The sequence below is a fragment of the Oryzias melastigma genome, linkage group LG9 (genome assembly GCF_002922805.2).
Source record: "Oryzias melastigma strain HK-1 linkage group LG9, ASM292280v2, whole genome shotgun sequence".
Taxonomy (NCBI): Eukaryota; Metazoa; Chordata; class Actinopteri; order Beloniformes; family Adrianichthyidae; genus Oryzias; species Oryzias melastigma.
Window position 1 is genome coordinate 25,306,871 of NC_050520.1, and position 14,746 is coordinate 25,321,616.

The following is a 14,746-nucleotide window of genomic DNA, read 5'->3' on the forward strand; positions in this document are numbered from 1 at the left end:
CCTTACTGTAAGGAACTGTCACATACGGAAATGAATTATGTTGACATATGGCTGAAAACAACGGTGAATGGGCCTGCTATGCAATGCAATGAAGAATCATGCACTGCAAGAGAGGAGAGGAACCGGAGCTGTACCTTTGAGCCCTTCTTGACAGGTATGTAGTGTGACTTGACAGCTCAGTATTTCAATGATAAATGCAGTAGTCCTGGGACTCCCATTCACTAAACTCAAGAGTGTGTTGCTCCTGTATTTCAAGGTCAAACAAATGAGTAGAAACATACAAAAAAAATGTAGTGAGAATTTTCCCTTTTTTTTCTATGTAGCCGACAGTGACATCCTGGTTTTTTAGCTTTGGATTTTGTCAAAGTTCTGAGCTTTTCCAGCAGAAGTTACATCCTCACACAGAACGCTGTCATTCTGCTGCGGAGATTTAGTTGTTAAATTCACTGTGAAAGTCCTCCAACAGCTCTGTTAAATAGTTTGAGATATCTTCAAGATGTACTCGTTTGATTTCCTTAACTGACAGAAAATGTTATTTGTTATATATATATATATATATATATATATATATATATATATATATGTATATATATATATATAAAACAATAATAAAATAAATGCAATTGTTAAGGTTTATTTTAAAATAAAATTAGTTTCTGACATTCAAAATTACAATACAATCAATATTATGCCAATAACAACAGTAATAACAACAACACTTAAACCATAAATAGCATTAAATTAATAATTACAATGCAAAACTTCTATGAAAGAGAGGCTTATTGAAGCCTTCCCTTTACTGTTATATCAATTTTAATTGGAAATTGATTTGTTATAAACAGAAATGTAGGATTTACAATATTGTTAAAAAAAGAATTAATACAACATGCAGTACAATTATGATAGTGTTCAGTATTTTTCAGTCACATTTTGAATAGTATTGTACTAAAAATAAAATTAAATTTATGTATTGAGACTTTTAATTCTTTTTATGAGCATTCAAAGTCAGGCAAAATGTTATAATGTTAAAACAAGAATAAACAATTATTTTTGGAAACTAAAGTCCTGCAGTGATGAGTAAAAACACATACCTATAGTTGTTTTTTTTCTGCAGTTTTGAGTGTAAATGTCAAAACTCTTACTTCTTTTTTATATTTTGACAACAAAGAATCAATTAACTCCGATTGCCTCTCTGTTCATTTAAGTAACTTCCAAGAATTCACAAATGATCAAATTCACATTTTTAAAATGAGCGAGCTGTAAAAAGTTCAGTTTCAAACTTTAAGCAGACAAATGCATGTTTATTTAAGAGTAATAAAGCATGAATGTAGAAATATATTCTGTTTGCAGTAATATTAATATGGGATGAAGTTCAGTAATAGAATATAGAATAAACCGTAGAATAGAATATAGAAACCACAAAGTCTGATGCTTCCTTTATGAAGGAATTACTCCACAATAATTTCACTGGAGAGCAGTGGTGGAGCTAGAATTTTTTATAGGGTTGGGTAGGGGCAGAAGACTCTGGATGGGCAAGGCTTTTTGCTGCCACCTTGCCCCCCGTAGCTCCACCCCTGAAGAGACATATGCAGTTCTGTTTTTTATTATTATTATCATTAAAATGTATTTATTTGTTTACTAATTTATTTATTTGCTAGTTTATTTATTTATTTAAAACATTCCTATCTAAATTAACACAGAACTAAAATAGGATTGTCTTCTTCTGTAAGGATCAAAGCAGAAGTGTAATTTCAATTACATTCTTTGTATTTGAATTGCATTTATATATTTTTAATGTATTTTAAATGTTATTATTGTAATTATTTTTAAAATTTCTTTTCATAAAAAAAATCAAAAATTATTAGATTCTCTAAGGACCAAAGCAGAATTGTAATTTGAATGGCATTTTAAAAAAAAAATATTTCAATTGTATTTATTTATTTTTGTCAATTTTTAAAATATATATTTTGAATATTATTATTATTGTTATTTTTATTATTGTTGTTGTTGTTATTATTATTGTTATTAGTATTATTTATTTTAATATTCCTGTGTATATTAAAAAATAAAACTAAAATATTATTTGCTTCTGGGAAAAAAAATGCGGAATTGTAATTTAGAGGGCTTTAAATAAAACCTAAAATAATCCAGCCACGTTTTTTGTTCCACCTCATTACTTAATTTTCTTCGTGAATCCGTCCTAAAGTCTCAGAGTGGAGGAGCATTTGTGTTCCCTTGTATCCACCAGCTCAACAACTTGTCTGCTGCCATAGCAACTGCGGAGGAGCACCGAGCCCGGCGCGAGCGCCGCCCGCTTTGTGCTGTCGACGTCACGCGTAGCAACAGCCAATCACAAGTTCCCATCCTTTAGCAAGACAGAGGGATGGAGTGGGCGGGCGCTTGGCAGCTCGTTCCCTCCGCCGATTGAACAGATAGCCCGTCACTCTCCACTGTTCTCGCCTCTGATTGGCCAGCGGGCTTTACTTCCAATAATATAAACATGTCTGCCGCTCGCATGGCTTGAACCGAGGCTTGAAGAGCGACTATGCTACATCAAACTGTATAAAACTCCCATGTATTTGCCTGCGGTGTGGGGGCTAAATCTTTATTATTGTTGGAGATAATGCACATAGCTGCACGTGCACGCCTCACGGAAACGAGGACACCCCCGCCGCCGCTTCCGCCGCCGCCGCTGCAAGAAAGACAGAGGGGACTCTGCCGTTCTTCTATCATTCTAATCACCATCCTAAGTACCAGCTCCTAACATTTTGTGTTTTGGTGCTCAGGCGAGAAGTGACAACAACATAGACCCCTCCTCTGCAGGGCGGAGCGTGCATTTTCATTTCGTATTTTTTTATTTTTTATTTTTTCTACCACTGTAGCCTGCTCTGACACGTCTGCACTGAGTGAGTGGCATTGGCACACTGTCAATCGCTCACTACCGCTGCCATCAAACACATAAAACACACAGGCAGAGGCTGCAGCTCATAAATTTCAGCAGGGCGAGATCTTTTTTTGCGCATCGCCTTTATACAGAATCCTAATTAATTTCGTCTCGCTTTATTTCTTAACCAGAAATCTTCCAACTTTTTATTTTTTAATTTTTTTGGTTACGATTTCATATTTTTATAGGGACACTTGGACACCTTTATGCTACAGATTGTGTTTTTTTTTTAATTTGACAATTGTCGCTGGAAACATTTACGCGCATTTATTGCTGCCGCGATTTCTTTGATTTGTTTCCACATTTGGATATTTTTGTTGCTCAGCTGGAGGATTTTTTTTAATTTACATTTTTTGACATCTTCAAGAGGAAATGTGCCGGGAATCTGGTGAAGAGCGCTGAATAACTGAGAGGTCACTAAGGAGCGTTTCTGTCAACACCGCCGGTCAAATCAGAGCAAGCAAGAAGTGGAAAAAAAAGAAAAGACTGATTGCTGCGAGGACTGGATATGATGGAGCGTCAATTTTGACAAAGAAGTTTTCAGAAGAAGAAAGATCCATGTGTTTTCTCACGAATCGAGCTGCGCGTTTTGGCACTTTGGACCGCGCGTAAAAGCAGCGAGAGGACGACTTGGACACATTTTTACGCACCAGAAAACAAACAAACAAACAAAAAAAGGCATCTCCGATTTTGTGCCGAAAAATAAGCCAAAAAAGGAGGACATCCGTGCTCTAATTTTGTCGGACAACCCGACAGTCTTACACCCTTTCCGCTCGCGGCACATGCTATAGCCGATATATGAGTTTTTCAATTTGTGTGGCTCAGTGCACAGACTCTTTAGCGGCTACTATGGACGATCAAGCCCGGATCATGCAGTCGATCGGCGGGGTGAGTCTGGCCGGCCACTCGGTGCAGGGAGGCATGGCACTGCCGCCTCCACATGGACACGATGGGACAGACGGAGACGGGAGGAAGCAGGACATCGGTGACATTCTGCATCAAATCATGACCATAACTGATCAAAGTCTGGACGAGGCGCAAGCAAAGTTGGTTGATTTCTATGATTTATTCCATTGACTGTCCATTAAAAAATACCCCCTACAGCTGCAGCAGTAACGATGTGGCGCGGTTTACTTTGACTGCAATGTGCGTAACAATAGGCTGGGAAGATGTGGAGGTGCAGCTTGTTGATGGCAAAATTGGCACAAAAATAAGCTGCATTTTAAATGTGCTGCAGAAACTTTGAGTCTGCAAATAGTTTTTAAACCCCCTAAGGTTAAAGCATTTTTAGCACAAAATATGACTTAAAGTTTGTGAAAATGTTCACCTTTTTATTTCTTACATGTGGTTTATCAGTGAACTTATTTCAGTATTTTATTTTTTGTCTCATACTGAAACAGGAAACATGGACTGAACTGTCACAGAATGAAACCAGCACTCTTCAGCGTTCTCTGTGAAATCAAAGAAAAAACAGGTAAGAGCAAAAACACATGCAAAAAGTTCAGATAAACAACAACAACAACCACTAGAGCATACATTTTATTTGATCTCCGAGTGACCTAATGACATCCTGCATCCAGGCTACACCGTCAGGATGAAATGCCACTGCTTGCACAGTACAGCAGGTAGACAGTGTTTCCCCTGAAGACGCTTTTGTTCCTGCTAAAGTCTTGTTATCCAGCACTGGTTGCTTGGATTTAAACAGAGAGCGCGCTCCTTCATCCAGCCTCATCACGCTGGCACACAACAGGATGGGGGAAATCCCGCAGCATATGCTCTACACAACTAAAGATCACACAGAATTTATGCTTTCTAACATGACAATTGCTTTGCATTTCAAGACATCATCTAGAAACGGGGACAGAAACGCAAAGTATAGAACAAATGCAAAAATATTGATTGGTGGAAATTTAAGTTTTTAAATATTCTGAAAGAATTTGCAGCTGGTATGTTTGCTTTATAAGTGGTAACTAAATTACTGACTTTTTAAAGAAAATTAATCCCACTTATTTACAATAGAAAAGTGTTAATAATGATGAAAAATTGCAATAAACTGATCCCACAAATTTTAACAAACTTCATCAAACACCTTATATCATCTAGACCCATTTAAATAATTTGAAACAATCAATATTTCTTAATAAATGTCACCATTCTTTTGTCAAGGAAGATTTTAAGAATAGAAAAAAGGGCGCTGTGTTTTTTTTTTTTTCTTTTTTTTTTCTCACGCACCCTTTGAGGAGTTTATGAGCAAATTAGCTTGTGAGAGATCATAAAACTTTATGAACTTCCCCAACACAGGTGGCGTCCACAGGGACAGGCTGTGCGTTCCCACTGTAGCCGCGCTGCTGTGCAGGATTGTGTTCCTGTTGCGCTGAAACAATGGAAGGTTGAAAGCCCGAAATTACAGATCCCACCTTGTACAGTTGGAAAAAATATGTTTTTTTTCCCTGCAGCTTTGCATTAATTGTTAATCTAAAAAAAACAACAACAACAAAAGTGCAATTATTTATAAAGCTTTGCCATATTTTAATACTGTATTGAGTCTAATCTTGTAAAAAAATATGTAAAAATTAAAAGGGAAGCAAAAAAATAATAATTTTTGTGGAAAAAATAGGATTAAAAAGCATTAAATTTGAGATTTTAGGTTTGCACTGTGCACAAAAAAATGAGACTGGACAAAAAGGAGAACAGGTTTGTGCATGTGTGTGTGTGTGTGTGCATGGTTAACCTGGGGTGTGGAGTCACAGCCTCCCCCTCTTAGCCACTGACAGAGCTCAGCTGGTCTGCTGGCCTTGTTGACCAGCCTGCTTTTGCAGCAGCACACTGAGCCTTTCCCTGACTCCTGTGGCAGCGTCCGCCGCGCTCCTCTGGCCCTTTCATTTCTGCTCAGATGACACTCCGAACGGACTGCAGCGTCTTTTTTTTTCTTTTTTTTTCCCTTCGGCTCCGTCCGAAACTGACTTTTAATAATAAACCTGAATGTGGTCCAGGAGCCGTTATCACTGATCGGGAAATACTGTCACGTGTGCAGATGAACAACCAAAATAACGCCTATTAATCATTAAGGTAGCGTTCATCTAAATTTGACTTTTAGTCAAGATAAAAACAAGCCACTTTTTGAGTATTTGTGTTCAGAACTTTATAGATGTTGTCGTAGGGCTGCAGCAGATTTCTGCATGGCTAATGCCTTAAAAGTATTAATTCACTTTGATATGCTAATTAGAAAGCATTATGCAAGAAATGAGATTAAGTGGCAGCATAAAGTCATTTGCCTGTCACTAAATTGAGTGTTTTTAGCAGGAGTAGAATTTTTTTACATTCAGAAAAGCCAAACGTCTTTGTCCTCCACTGAGATAAATAATAGATACATTTATCGGAATCTTATTTTTTATCAAAATACATATTGTAACCTTTGCCCTTTAGGATGCATGTAAAGATAATCCTCCTCGGTGTGGCTTTTTGCTTCACCCCTGCTGCCTTCTCCCGTGTCTTCCTCCCAGAGAAGGAGGTTCACAGCAGCAGCAGCAGCCGGAGCGGCAAGAATAACAAAGGTGAAAGATTACCTCCATATGGTATTTCTGACCAGGAACAGAGAGGTTCTGCAGCAAAGACTCCTCTTTGATGTGAGGTTTAATCAATAGAAAGAGATTACAGAAAACTATTACAGGCTAAGTCTTGGAGTGCTACAGAGAGGCTTACCCCTCTCTCCACAGCTCTCTCAGCTGCAAGGCGCTTCCTCTGCTATTGACTTGTTGTTTTCCTGACCTTTGACTCATCAGATTCAGAAACGGGTGGTCTAGAGAGGTAGAGGAGGGAGGGAACGTGGCAGATTTAGGCTGATAAATGCAGTGTTGGGAGCAGTGGATTAGGGAGGGACTAGACTCATCTCAAACTGGTGTTTCGGAACACTTAAAAAAACAAAAAAAACAAAAGCGACACATGCTTGTTTGTTTGTTTGTCTTTGTAATGTGTTACGCTCAGCTCTGAGAAGATGGGCTTTCTAAATACAGTCCAGGATGAGCCAGCAATTAACCACATGCAAGGCAGACTAAAAGCATTACCTGGCTTAAATAGAGTTAGGACTGAGAAGGTAAGCGATTTCTAAATCTAAGGGGAACATTGATTTAAATAATCCCTGACAAAGCTAATGAGCCTTCTCGCTCTGATTAGTATTTATTAATTTTATTATCATTGGAGGAAAGCTAAAATGAAAGCAAAAACGAAAAAAGAAATCAAAATTCCCCACCTGAATAGGGGCTTTTTCTCCCCTTTCATCCTGAAAAAGCTCCAGTAAATGCATGACAGAGAACAGAAAGCTATTCAGCAGCAGAGACAATTGACTTTGGCTGCTTTTTGTCTCAGCGATGCGGCTGCAGTGACTAGATAGCGTCGTGCCGAATGGCTCGTGCACAGCTGGGTTCCTGACGGGCTCAATGGCAGGGCCGCTGCTTCTTCCCCTCAAAGCACAAGGGGGGAACCGGGGAGGAAGATGTGGCTATTATCTAAGTAGCTACCAAATACCCTCCATTTCCCTATCAGCCGGGATGAAAAGGAGGAAAAGCAGGACAAAGAGGACAGAGGGAAAATAACAAGCGTATACATATCAGTTTCATTTGTGAGGGTAAACGCTTTAGCGCTGTGGGGATAGATGTCTCTGCAGCGCTGGGCTTGTATCTGCACGCTCCTCAAATCACTTTTTTTTTTTTTGCACAATGATCCGGCGCTGTCCCTCCATCTGCGAGCCCCCCCCCCTCCACCGCTCCAAGCATTTTCTGCAGGCTCCTGTGCGATCAACAGCTCATAATTGTTTTTTGCACATACGTTATGCAAATGAGTCTTTATGGCAACTGGCATAACAATTAGCATCCTCCAACAATATTTTAGTAGGTTAATTGCGAAATTTCTGAATTGTACATCTGAGTTGTTAATTAGGCATGACAGAGGTGGTGAAATAGTTATCTTCAGGCGGTGGCAGCCAGCAGAGGCTGCTTTGGATGCAAAAAGGAAGGATTGATTGAAATTAGTTTACAGCAGAAGTGCGTCTGCTGGAGACTCCTCGCGTGGCCCCTCGCACTGTTCCAGGCGTCTGTTCGTTCAGGGGGGCTGGATGGAAAAAAATACAAAAGCAGGTGGAGATGGGGAAAAAAGGTGGATCAAATTCTGATTATCTGCAGAAAGCGTTTGCCCTTTTGTGTCAGTTTAAAGATATAAATAGTGCAAGTGTTGGAGCCTGTCATGTCGCCTAGTTAGCAAGACGTTTCTTTTTCTTCTATCAGAGGATGGACTCATTCATTAGAATATCTTTTTTTTTTTTTTAGAAAGTTTGTGAAAATTAAGGTAAAATTATCACAATTTACACCTTTTTTTCAAATTTAGTTTATAATAAGATACAAGGGAATATGAATGGATGTATAAAATTTAAACTACTTTCCTTTAGTGTAATCTGATTACATGTTTGATCTGATTACTCAGCTTTAAACTTTTTTCTGAACCTTTTTGATCAATAACGTCACTTTTTTAAAATCTCTTACTGTGACAATCTATTTTTCTATTAATGCCTGTTATTTTTTGGTCTCTTAGTGTTCAGGAATGATTTTTACTATTATATACTACAAAATACATTTCCTCATTTACAAAACGTATCATTTCAAAGTGCAAAAACTCCCAAAAATGTGCCTATTTTCTCATATTTGCTGCTTTCTGAGCATTTCTTTATTCCAGAAATATTGAAATTATATATATTTTACTCTTAACAGGTGACAGAACTGTGCTTTTTTTGTAAAAACATTCCAGCCTGTAGCTCCTAACCTGACAAATTCCTCTTAATACGTAAATGTCACAGGCGCGATTATTCGCCCGTGACTTTAAAAAAAAAAGTGAATCTGTGCTGCCTTCACTGGTAAGCCTGAAATCTGAGCTGCTCTTCCCATTGTTCCAGATGCTATTGTTCCACGTTTCATACATTACAATGATATATTGACGGCAGAAATGGGAAAAAGACTGCAATGCAATGAAATTTTAATCAGCGTCTTCTGCTGCTTTAATAAGGCAAATAATTCTTATTGGCTGCTGTGTTAAGATTTCTAATATTTAATTCATAGCAAAGCTCGCGTTATTCTGCTGTAGCCTAAAGACGAGCTGCACTCTGCCTGCTAAGAGGCAACGCTGAGAAAAAGAGGATCTGAAAGCACTCCACGACTATCGTCTTTGTTTTGAAGTGCATTTGATTTTTTTAAAAATATTGTATTTATCAAGCCGGGAAAAGTGGGGCTGCTGCTGGGGTTCCAGGGGCGAACGCTTAAACACCCTCCTTGTAATTTAGCCAGAAAAGAAGTGCAGAGCATCTTTTTTTTTTGTTTTCTTAAGCCGCCGAAGTTCATCTTTGTGTCTGAAGTAATGGAATGGTGGCGAGGGGCCAGCAGCAGCTAGGTGCTGGCTCATGTTACAGTGAAACGGCGGGGCCTGTTTTCGTGTCTCGGTGAAATGGCTTAATTGGTGTCAGAGCCCCAGGGATAAAGGCCTCTCGCTCCCAAACACAGCCACACAGGCCCTGTCTTCCCTCAAAACCAGGAGGAGCGCTTGACGGCTGCTGGTGAATGAGGACTAAGCCGCGGCATAACAATACCAAATGATGTTTGGGATGACAGAAATTAATATGCACTTGCTCCCAGAAAAGCTATGATTAATGACGGCGAGCGGGGGAACGCTGTCCCTCCTATTTGCTCCTCTTTGATGGGGATTGAAACCCATAAAAAAAAGTGGAGGTCATCCAGAGTACAGAACTGCATTTCTGCTATTCTTCCACCAGATTTTTCCTCAAGCAGACGAAAAAAAGCATTTGATTGCTTGTAATGAATTTTGGAAGCTTGTGTCCACTCGCCTCAAGACGGGACTCAAACGTCCTTGCCAAAAGATGATTGCAATTCTGATAATTAAAGGGCTGATTATAACCCTAATAATGAATATTCATAGGAACGGTTTTTAGTGGAGAGTGTCGCTTTCTTTCTTCTCCTGCAGGATTTTCTCCTGCATCGATCGGAACGTGTGAACAAAATGGTGGTGTTGCCATAATGATCTGTATCTGTTGTGTCCTAGGAGGAGACGCATGAATATTTAATTTGGTGTGCTAGTGAGATCCCCAGACCCTTCTGTTCATTTCTTACTTTCTCTAATGCGTTTCCACTCTTCCAGGTACTTCCCCTCTAAGTAATGGAGAATTAAAGTGTGCATTAAAACCATATGAATTGCAATGTAAGGGATTCGTGAGGACATTTGTCTCCGCACAATGCGCTCGAAAAATTCAAATGGCAAGTTTTGACAACGGACATTCTGCTGACACGGTGTATTTGCCTCACGTTGGCTCCTCAGATAAGCATTTCCTCTGTCAGGGTGATTGATATGTATTCAGCGTGCACTTTTTACATCACAGCGCTCTGGAAGATGATGTGGGTGCGAGGATATGAGTTTTAAACAGCGAATGAGCTCCCCTCATATTGATCTATTTGTGTTGCCGGAGTGGCAGGTGCTACGCGGAGACTGTGTCAGCTTTGATTGTTTGTGTCAGTGATCCGAGCCGACACTGAGCTCTCTTACCGCTCGTCACCGCGGTTGCTTCCTCTTGATGAATGGCAGCACGCTGCTCAGATCCCCCCCTCCAAAAAAAAAACCTCTTTTTTTGTTAGTTGTGTCCCCACAAAACTCCAAACTTACTTTTATTTGTCTAAAAATGACCACATTTATGTTTAACCCTTTAACACCAAACGTGTCGGCCGCGACACATTTGCACATTTTGAATTATTCCTAAACGCTTTGTTCTATTTGAACAATTCCAACAGTTTCTGGAAGTTGAGACATTGTGCTTTTTTGTCAATATTGTGTCATTACAGTTATCTCCTGTGTGTGTCTGTCATTGGCAGCATCACCAAGCCCTTTAAGGAGCCACAGAGGACAGAATTGCCCTCTGTGACCAAAAACGCCTGTAGATATTTTACATTTTATGCACAGTTTTTTTTTTTGCAAATTTAGAGAAAACGATACAGAAATGTTGTTGTAAATAGTTTTAAGAGTCAAAACCTGTTGTTCATAATCGTTTGGACTAAAAACTCTAGAAATCACATTTCTATTTTTTACATTTTAGATTGTTTTAACACTATTAACAAACAGAATAAATTGTATAATGATGATAGATATTGAAAATTCAATGTCTTCTGTAAAAAGCACACATTTGTAGGACATTCTCTGACCCTTTCATAGTCAAAAATAGCAGAAAAGTCCAGGCGGACATTTTGAGGCTCAGGTGTTAAAGGGTTAACTTGCGTGTGTGGACGCTCGGCTTACTTGGGGGTGAGCCCCTATAAGTGTGCAGGGCGCAGCAGGCCTCACAGGGGTGCTGAAGGAGAGCACGGAGTTAATTTATTTAATGACTCTTCTATCTCCCCAGCCCTGATTAGAATCCATGCTAGATGAGGGGAGCGATAGAACGGGTGTGTGCCGGCCCCTGAGGCACGCCTCTATTTAAACCACCAAATTCTCGCTTTTTGGGGAGTAAAATAAAAGTGGGAAGACGGAATGTCTGTCGTGCGACAGGAACGGCAGCTCTGAGGTTGATGAAGTGTGCGTGTTTTTTGTGTGTGTGGCGTGCTCTTTGATAGAGACGGAGTGCTGGGGATCTGTATGAACGTGGGAAAGCCAAACAGAGTGTGTCACTTTGGCAGCGCGGGCTGTCAGCATTGGGGAGCAGCAGTTGTAAAAACCATGACCTTCCTCTTTGCCAGCATGTCTCTTGCAGAGCCAAAGCGCTGCCCTGTAGATCTGGGCTGGCTGGGGGAGGGAATACAAACACAGAGAGAGAGAGAGAAAGGACAGACAGAAAAAAATAAAGAGAAAAAAACTACAATTGTAGTCATTTCACTTCTCGTAGGTGAGGCTCGTCTTCTACCGTTTCCACGAGCCATCATCAGTAATGCCGCTGCAGCCTCACAAACCAGAAATGATTTCTTCAGGCGTCGCTGTCAAGTGTTATTCAAATAACATCAGCCGCACATTTGAATAACAGCCGACATTTTGAATTAATTAATCAGACAAGATAGTCTGGGCCTTTTCTCATTAGTCTACAGGTCAGGCTGGGGAAGATGTATGCGCCGGTGATGATATACTTGTCTTTAATAGTGATTTATGGAGATTTTGGATTGTACTCGATTTGTCAAAGGGCCCAGTGGTGGAAAAAAAACGAGGAGTGTATATTGCATTACCTTATCTTTGATTTGCTCCGCGATGTTGAAAGATACAATCCTGCTGTTTAGATGCACGCCAAGCTCCTCTGCATTGCTGACACACACACTCACATTTAATCTCCTCTCATACTGTGGACCTCTCCCATTTTACTTTTCCAATGCAATTAAGTGAGGGCTGTAAATTATAACTGTGCCGTACTTTAATTATCACGGTGTAAAAATAGAGTTCCTGTCTTTGATAGGATTTCATTAACTTACTCCACGTTCCATGTCAGCTGGCAGAAGCTTTGTGTTGAACAAAAATGATCTGTGACATTTTTTTAAGTTCATATGGGGTGATATTTGTGGTCATTGAAGTGTAAATTGAATTTTCTATAAGGGTGTTAATGATATAACGTCACCTTCTGTATGAGTTGTTACTATTAAAAGGAAGAGCTATTTTTATCAGTAAAACATAAAGGTTTTTTTTTGCATGCTAAAGCTTTAATTATGCACTATAATAGCACAGAGGTGCAGGTGTGTGTTGGAGAGTGTCAGAAGGCTATGAGCTGTTGCCATTCCGGTGAGCAGCCCACACAAAATGCACCAACACCAGTGTGACAAAACATTCAAATAAATTGCTGTCAGGCAGCTGAAACACCAAGTGCAGCGATTTTTATCTGACATGTGGAAAACCCAGACATGCAGTCCTGACAAGTAACGCAGGAGCACCTGTGAGAGACGAGTGATAAAAATCAGAACATGCCTGATCCCCGGCATAACAATACCTATCATTACTCGATATTAGACTTGTGTTTTTTTAAGAGCGGCTCGCAAAGACAGATTGATATATATACTATGTTGAGATAATACATGGCTTTTGTTGGTGTGGATGCACAAAGAATTAAATTAGACTGCTTTTTATATTCAAGCATTGAAAGTCTGTTATTTTGGTTCCAACTTTTCTTCTAAAGAGTCACCAGTAAACATATTTTTAAATACATCCATAGTGTTTGGTGCTCGGCTTTTTAATTAGTGTAATTCCTGCTGAGAGCTGCGTAGTTATCCCAAGTTGAAAGGAAATTTTGTGCAAAATCAACCTGTTTCATGACACTAATTGGTTTTGTGTTACTTTTCCAAGCAGGGGGAAAGCAAAAAAAAAAAAAAAAAATATCTATGATGAGATAGTATTGCTCCACTTGTTTTCATTGACTCCACAGAATTGACTGGGCGATTCTGAAAACTAATTTGGAAGTGTTAAAAAGAGGCGAAAAAACTCTGAGACAAAGAGCTGACTGTAGGATGTGCCATCCATTCTCCCCCTGTATTGTTATTTTCTCCCTTATAGGTTACTAATGAGGAATCGGCCCTCATTATGATTTTAAGGATGAGAGAGGAAAGCTTTTAATTAATGATATGTAAATGGTTCTGAATTGATTATGTTAGAATATCAAGAGAGATGGGTAGAAGCTGTGGTGTAATATATTTTAATTAAGAATTAATTAAAAATGATGGCAATTTTATAGAGGCTCACAGAAAATAGAAGAATTTATTCTCTGTCACAAGTAAATCAGCCCCTGATTAAATAAACAGACACATGCTGCATTCGTGGAGGAGTCTTATTTATATATGCGTTGCCAGGTTGGATTATCTTCAGTATTTAAAAAAAAAAAAAAAAAGATCTGGTGGACCACATGCTGGGTATTCATGGGTTAATAGTGATTTATCTCATTCCTAATTCATGATATCCTCCTGGTCTGTGTTAGGTGGATCAATAAAGCTGTGTTTCCTTTTTGAATTCCGTGTGTGCAATTAGATTTGCAACGTGGAACAAAATTATGAGTAAGACATGAATGTGTTTCTTTATCTCTTGTGGCAACTACACGAACACCCCCCCCCCACCAGATATCAATCCATACATGAAATGGAAAAAGATTTGTGTGAAAAAGATGACTTGAGAACAGATGCAGTCCCCGGTTAACCTCTTTAATTGCTTTTTTTTCATTCATTCTTGGGGGCACGGGGAAAAACAGAAGATGTTAGCTGCATTAATCGCGCGCGCCACTATTAAAGGGAGAGAGGTCTTTGTTTTCTGCTCACGGTGGCATGCATGCTCTGTGCTAAACTCCCGCGATCAATGGCGGAGAGGCTGCTATCACAGCACTCGGAGCAGGCGTAGCTCAGGGGGGGAGGGAGGGAGGAGGGATCGGGGGGTCCCTGGTGGTTCATTTTGATTGGAGCGCGGAGTTTTGTGTTGAAAGGCGAGGGAGAGACAGGCTGTTGAAGCAAATCCCACTGGATCAGTTAGAGCTTTGCAACAAAAACACCTTGATATTCCTGGGAACATTTGCTTAGGAAAAAAAAAGGAATTTAAATAAACAGGCAATGAGAGGATGAGATGATCTAAAGCGTTTTTGAAGGTTGGTGCGGTTAGAGAAAGCTTGATTCTCAATTCATATAGACTCTTTTTGGGGAAGAAAAACTATCAGTTGATGCTTTTCCACTTTTTTCAGTTTTTTTTCACATTCCAAACAAAAGTTGTGCAGTCGTTTTTGAAGAATAACTGAATGCAAAATGAACAGGGCTG

The 14,746-nt window shown here is 39.5% G+C and overlaps 1 protein-coding gene across 10 annotated transcripts in view; it reads left to right on the plus strand.

Moving 5' to 3' along the window:
- The first annotated feature begins 2,234 nt into the window (after nucleotides 1-2,234).
- pbx3b (pre-B-cell leukemia homeobox 3b) overlaps nucleotides 2,235-14,746 on the plus strand; it is a 65,734-nt gene continuing 53,222 nt past the window's right edge. For 2 of the 10 annotated variants that reach the window (XM_024275367.2, XM_024275371.2), the window contains exons 1-2: nucleotides 2,361-3,990; nucleotides 4,345-4,418. In XM_024275367.2, the coding sequence (XP_024131135.1) occupies nucleotides 3,743-3,990; nucleotides 4,345-4,418 (322 nt within the window). In that variant the 5' untranslated portion in view covers nucleotides 2,361-3,742. Of the gene's footprint in view, nucleotides 3,991-4,338; nucleotides 4,419-14,746 lie in introns of all 10 variants that reach the window. The other 8 variants (XM_024275362.2, XM_024275364.2, XM_024275370.2 and 5 more) reach the window with 8 other exon arrangements.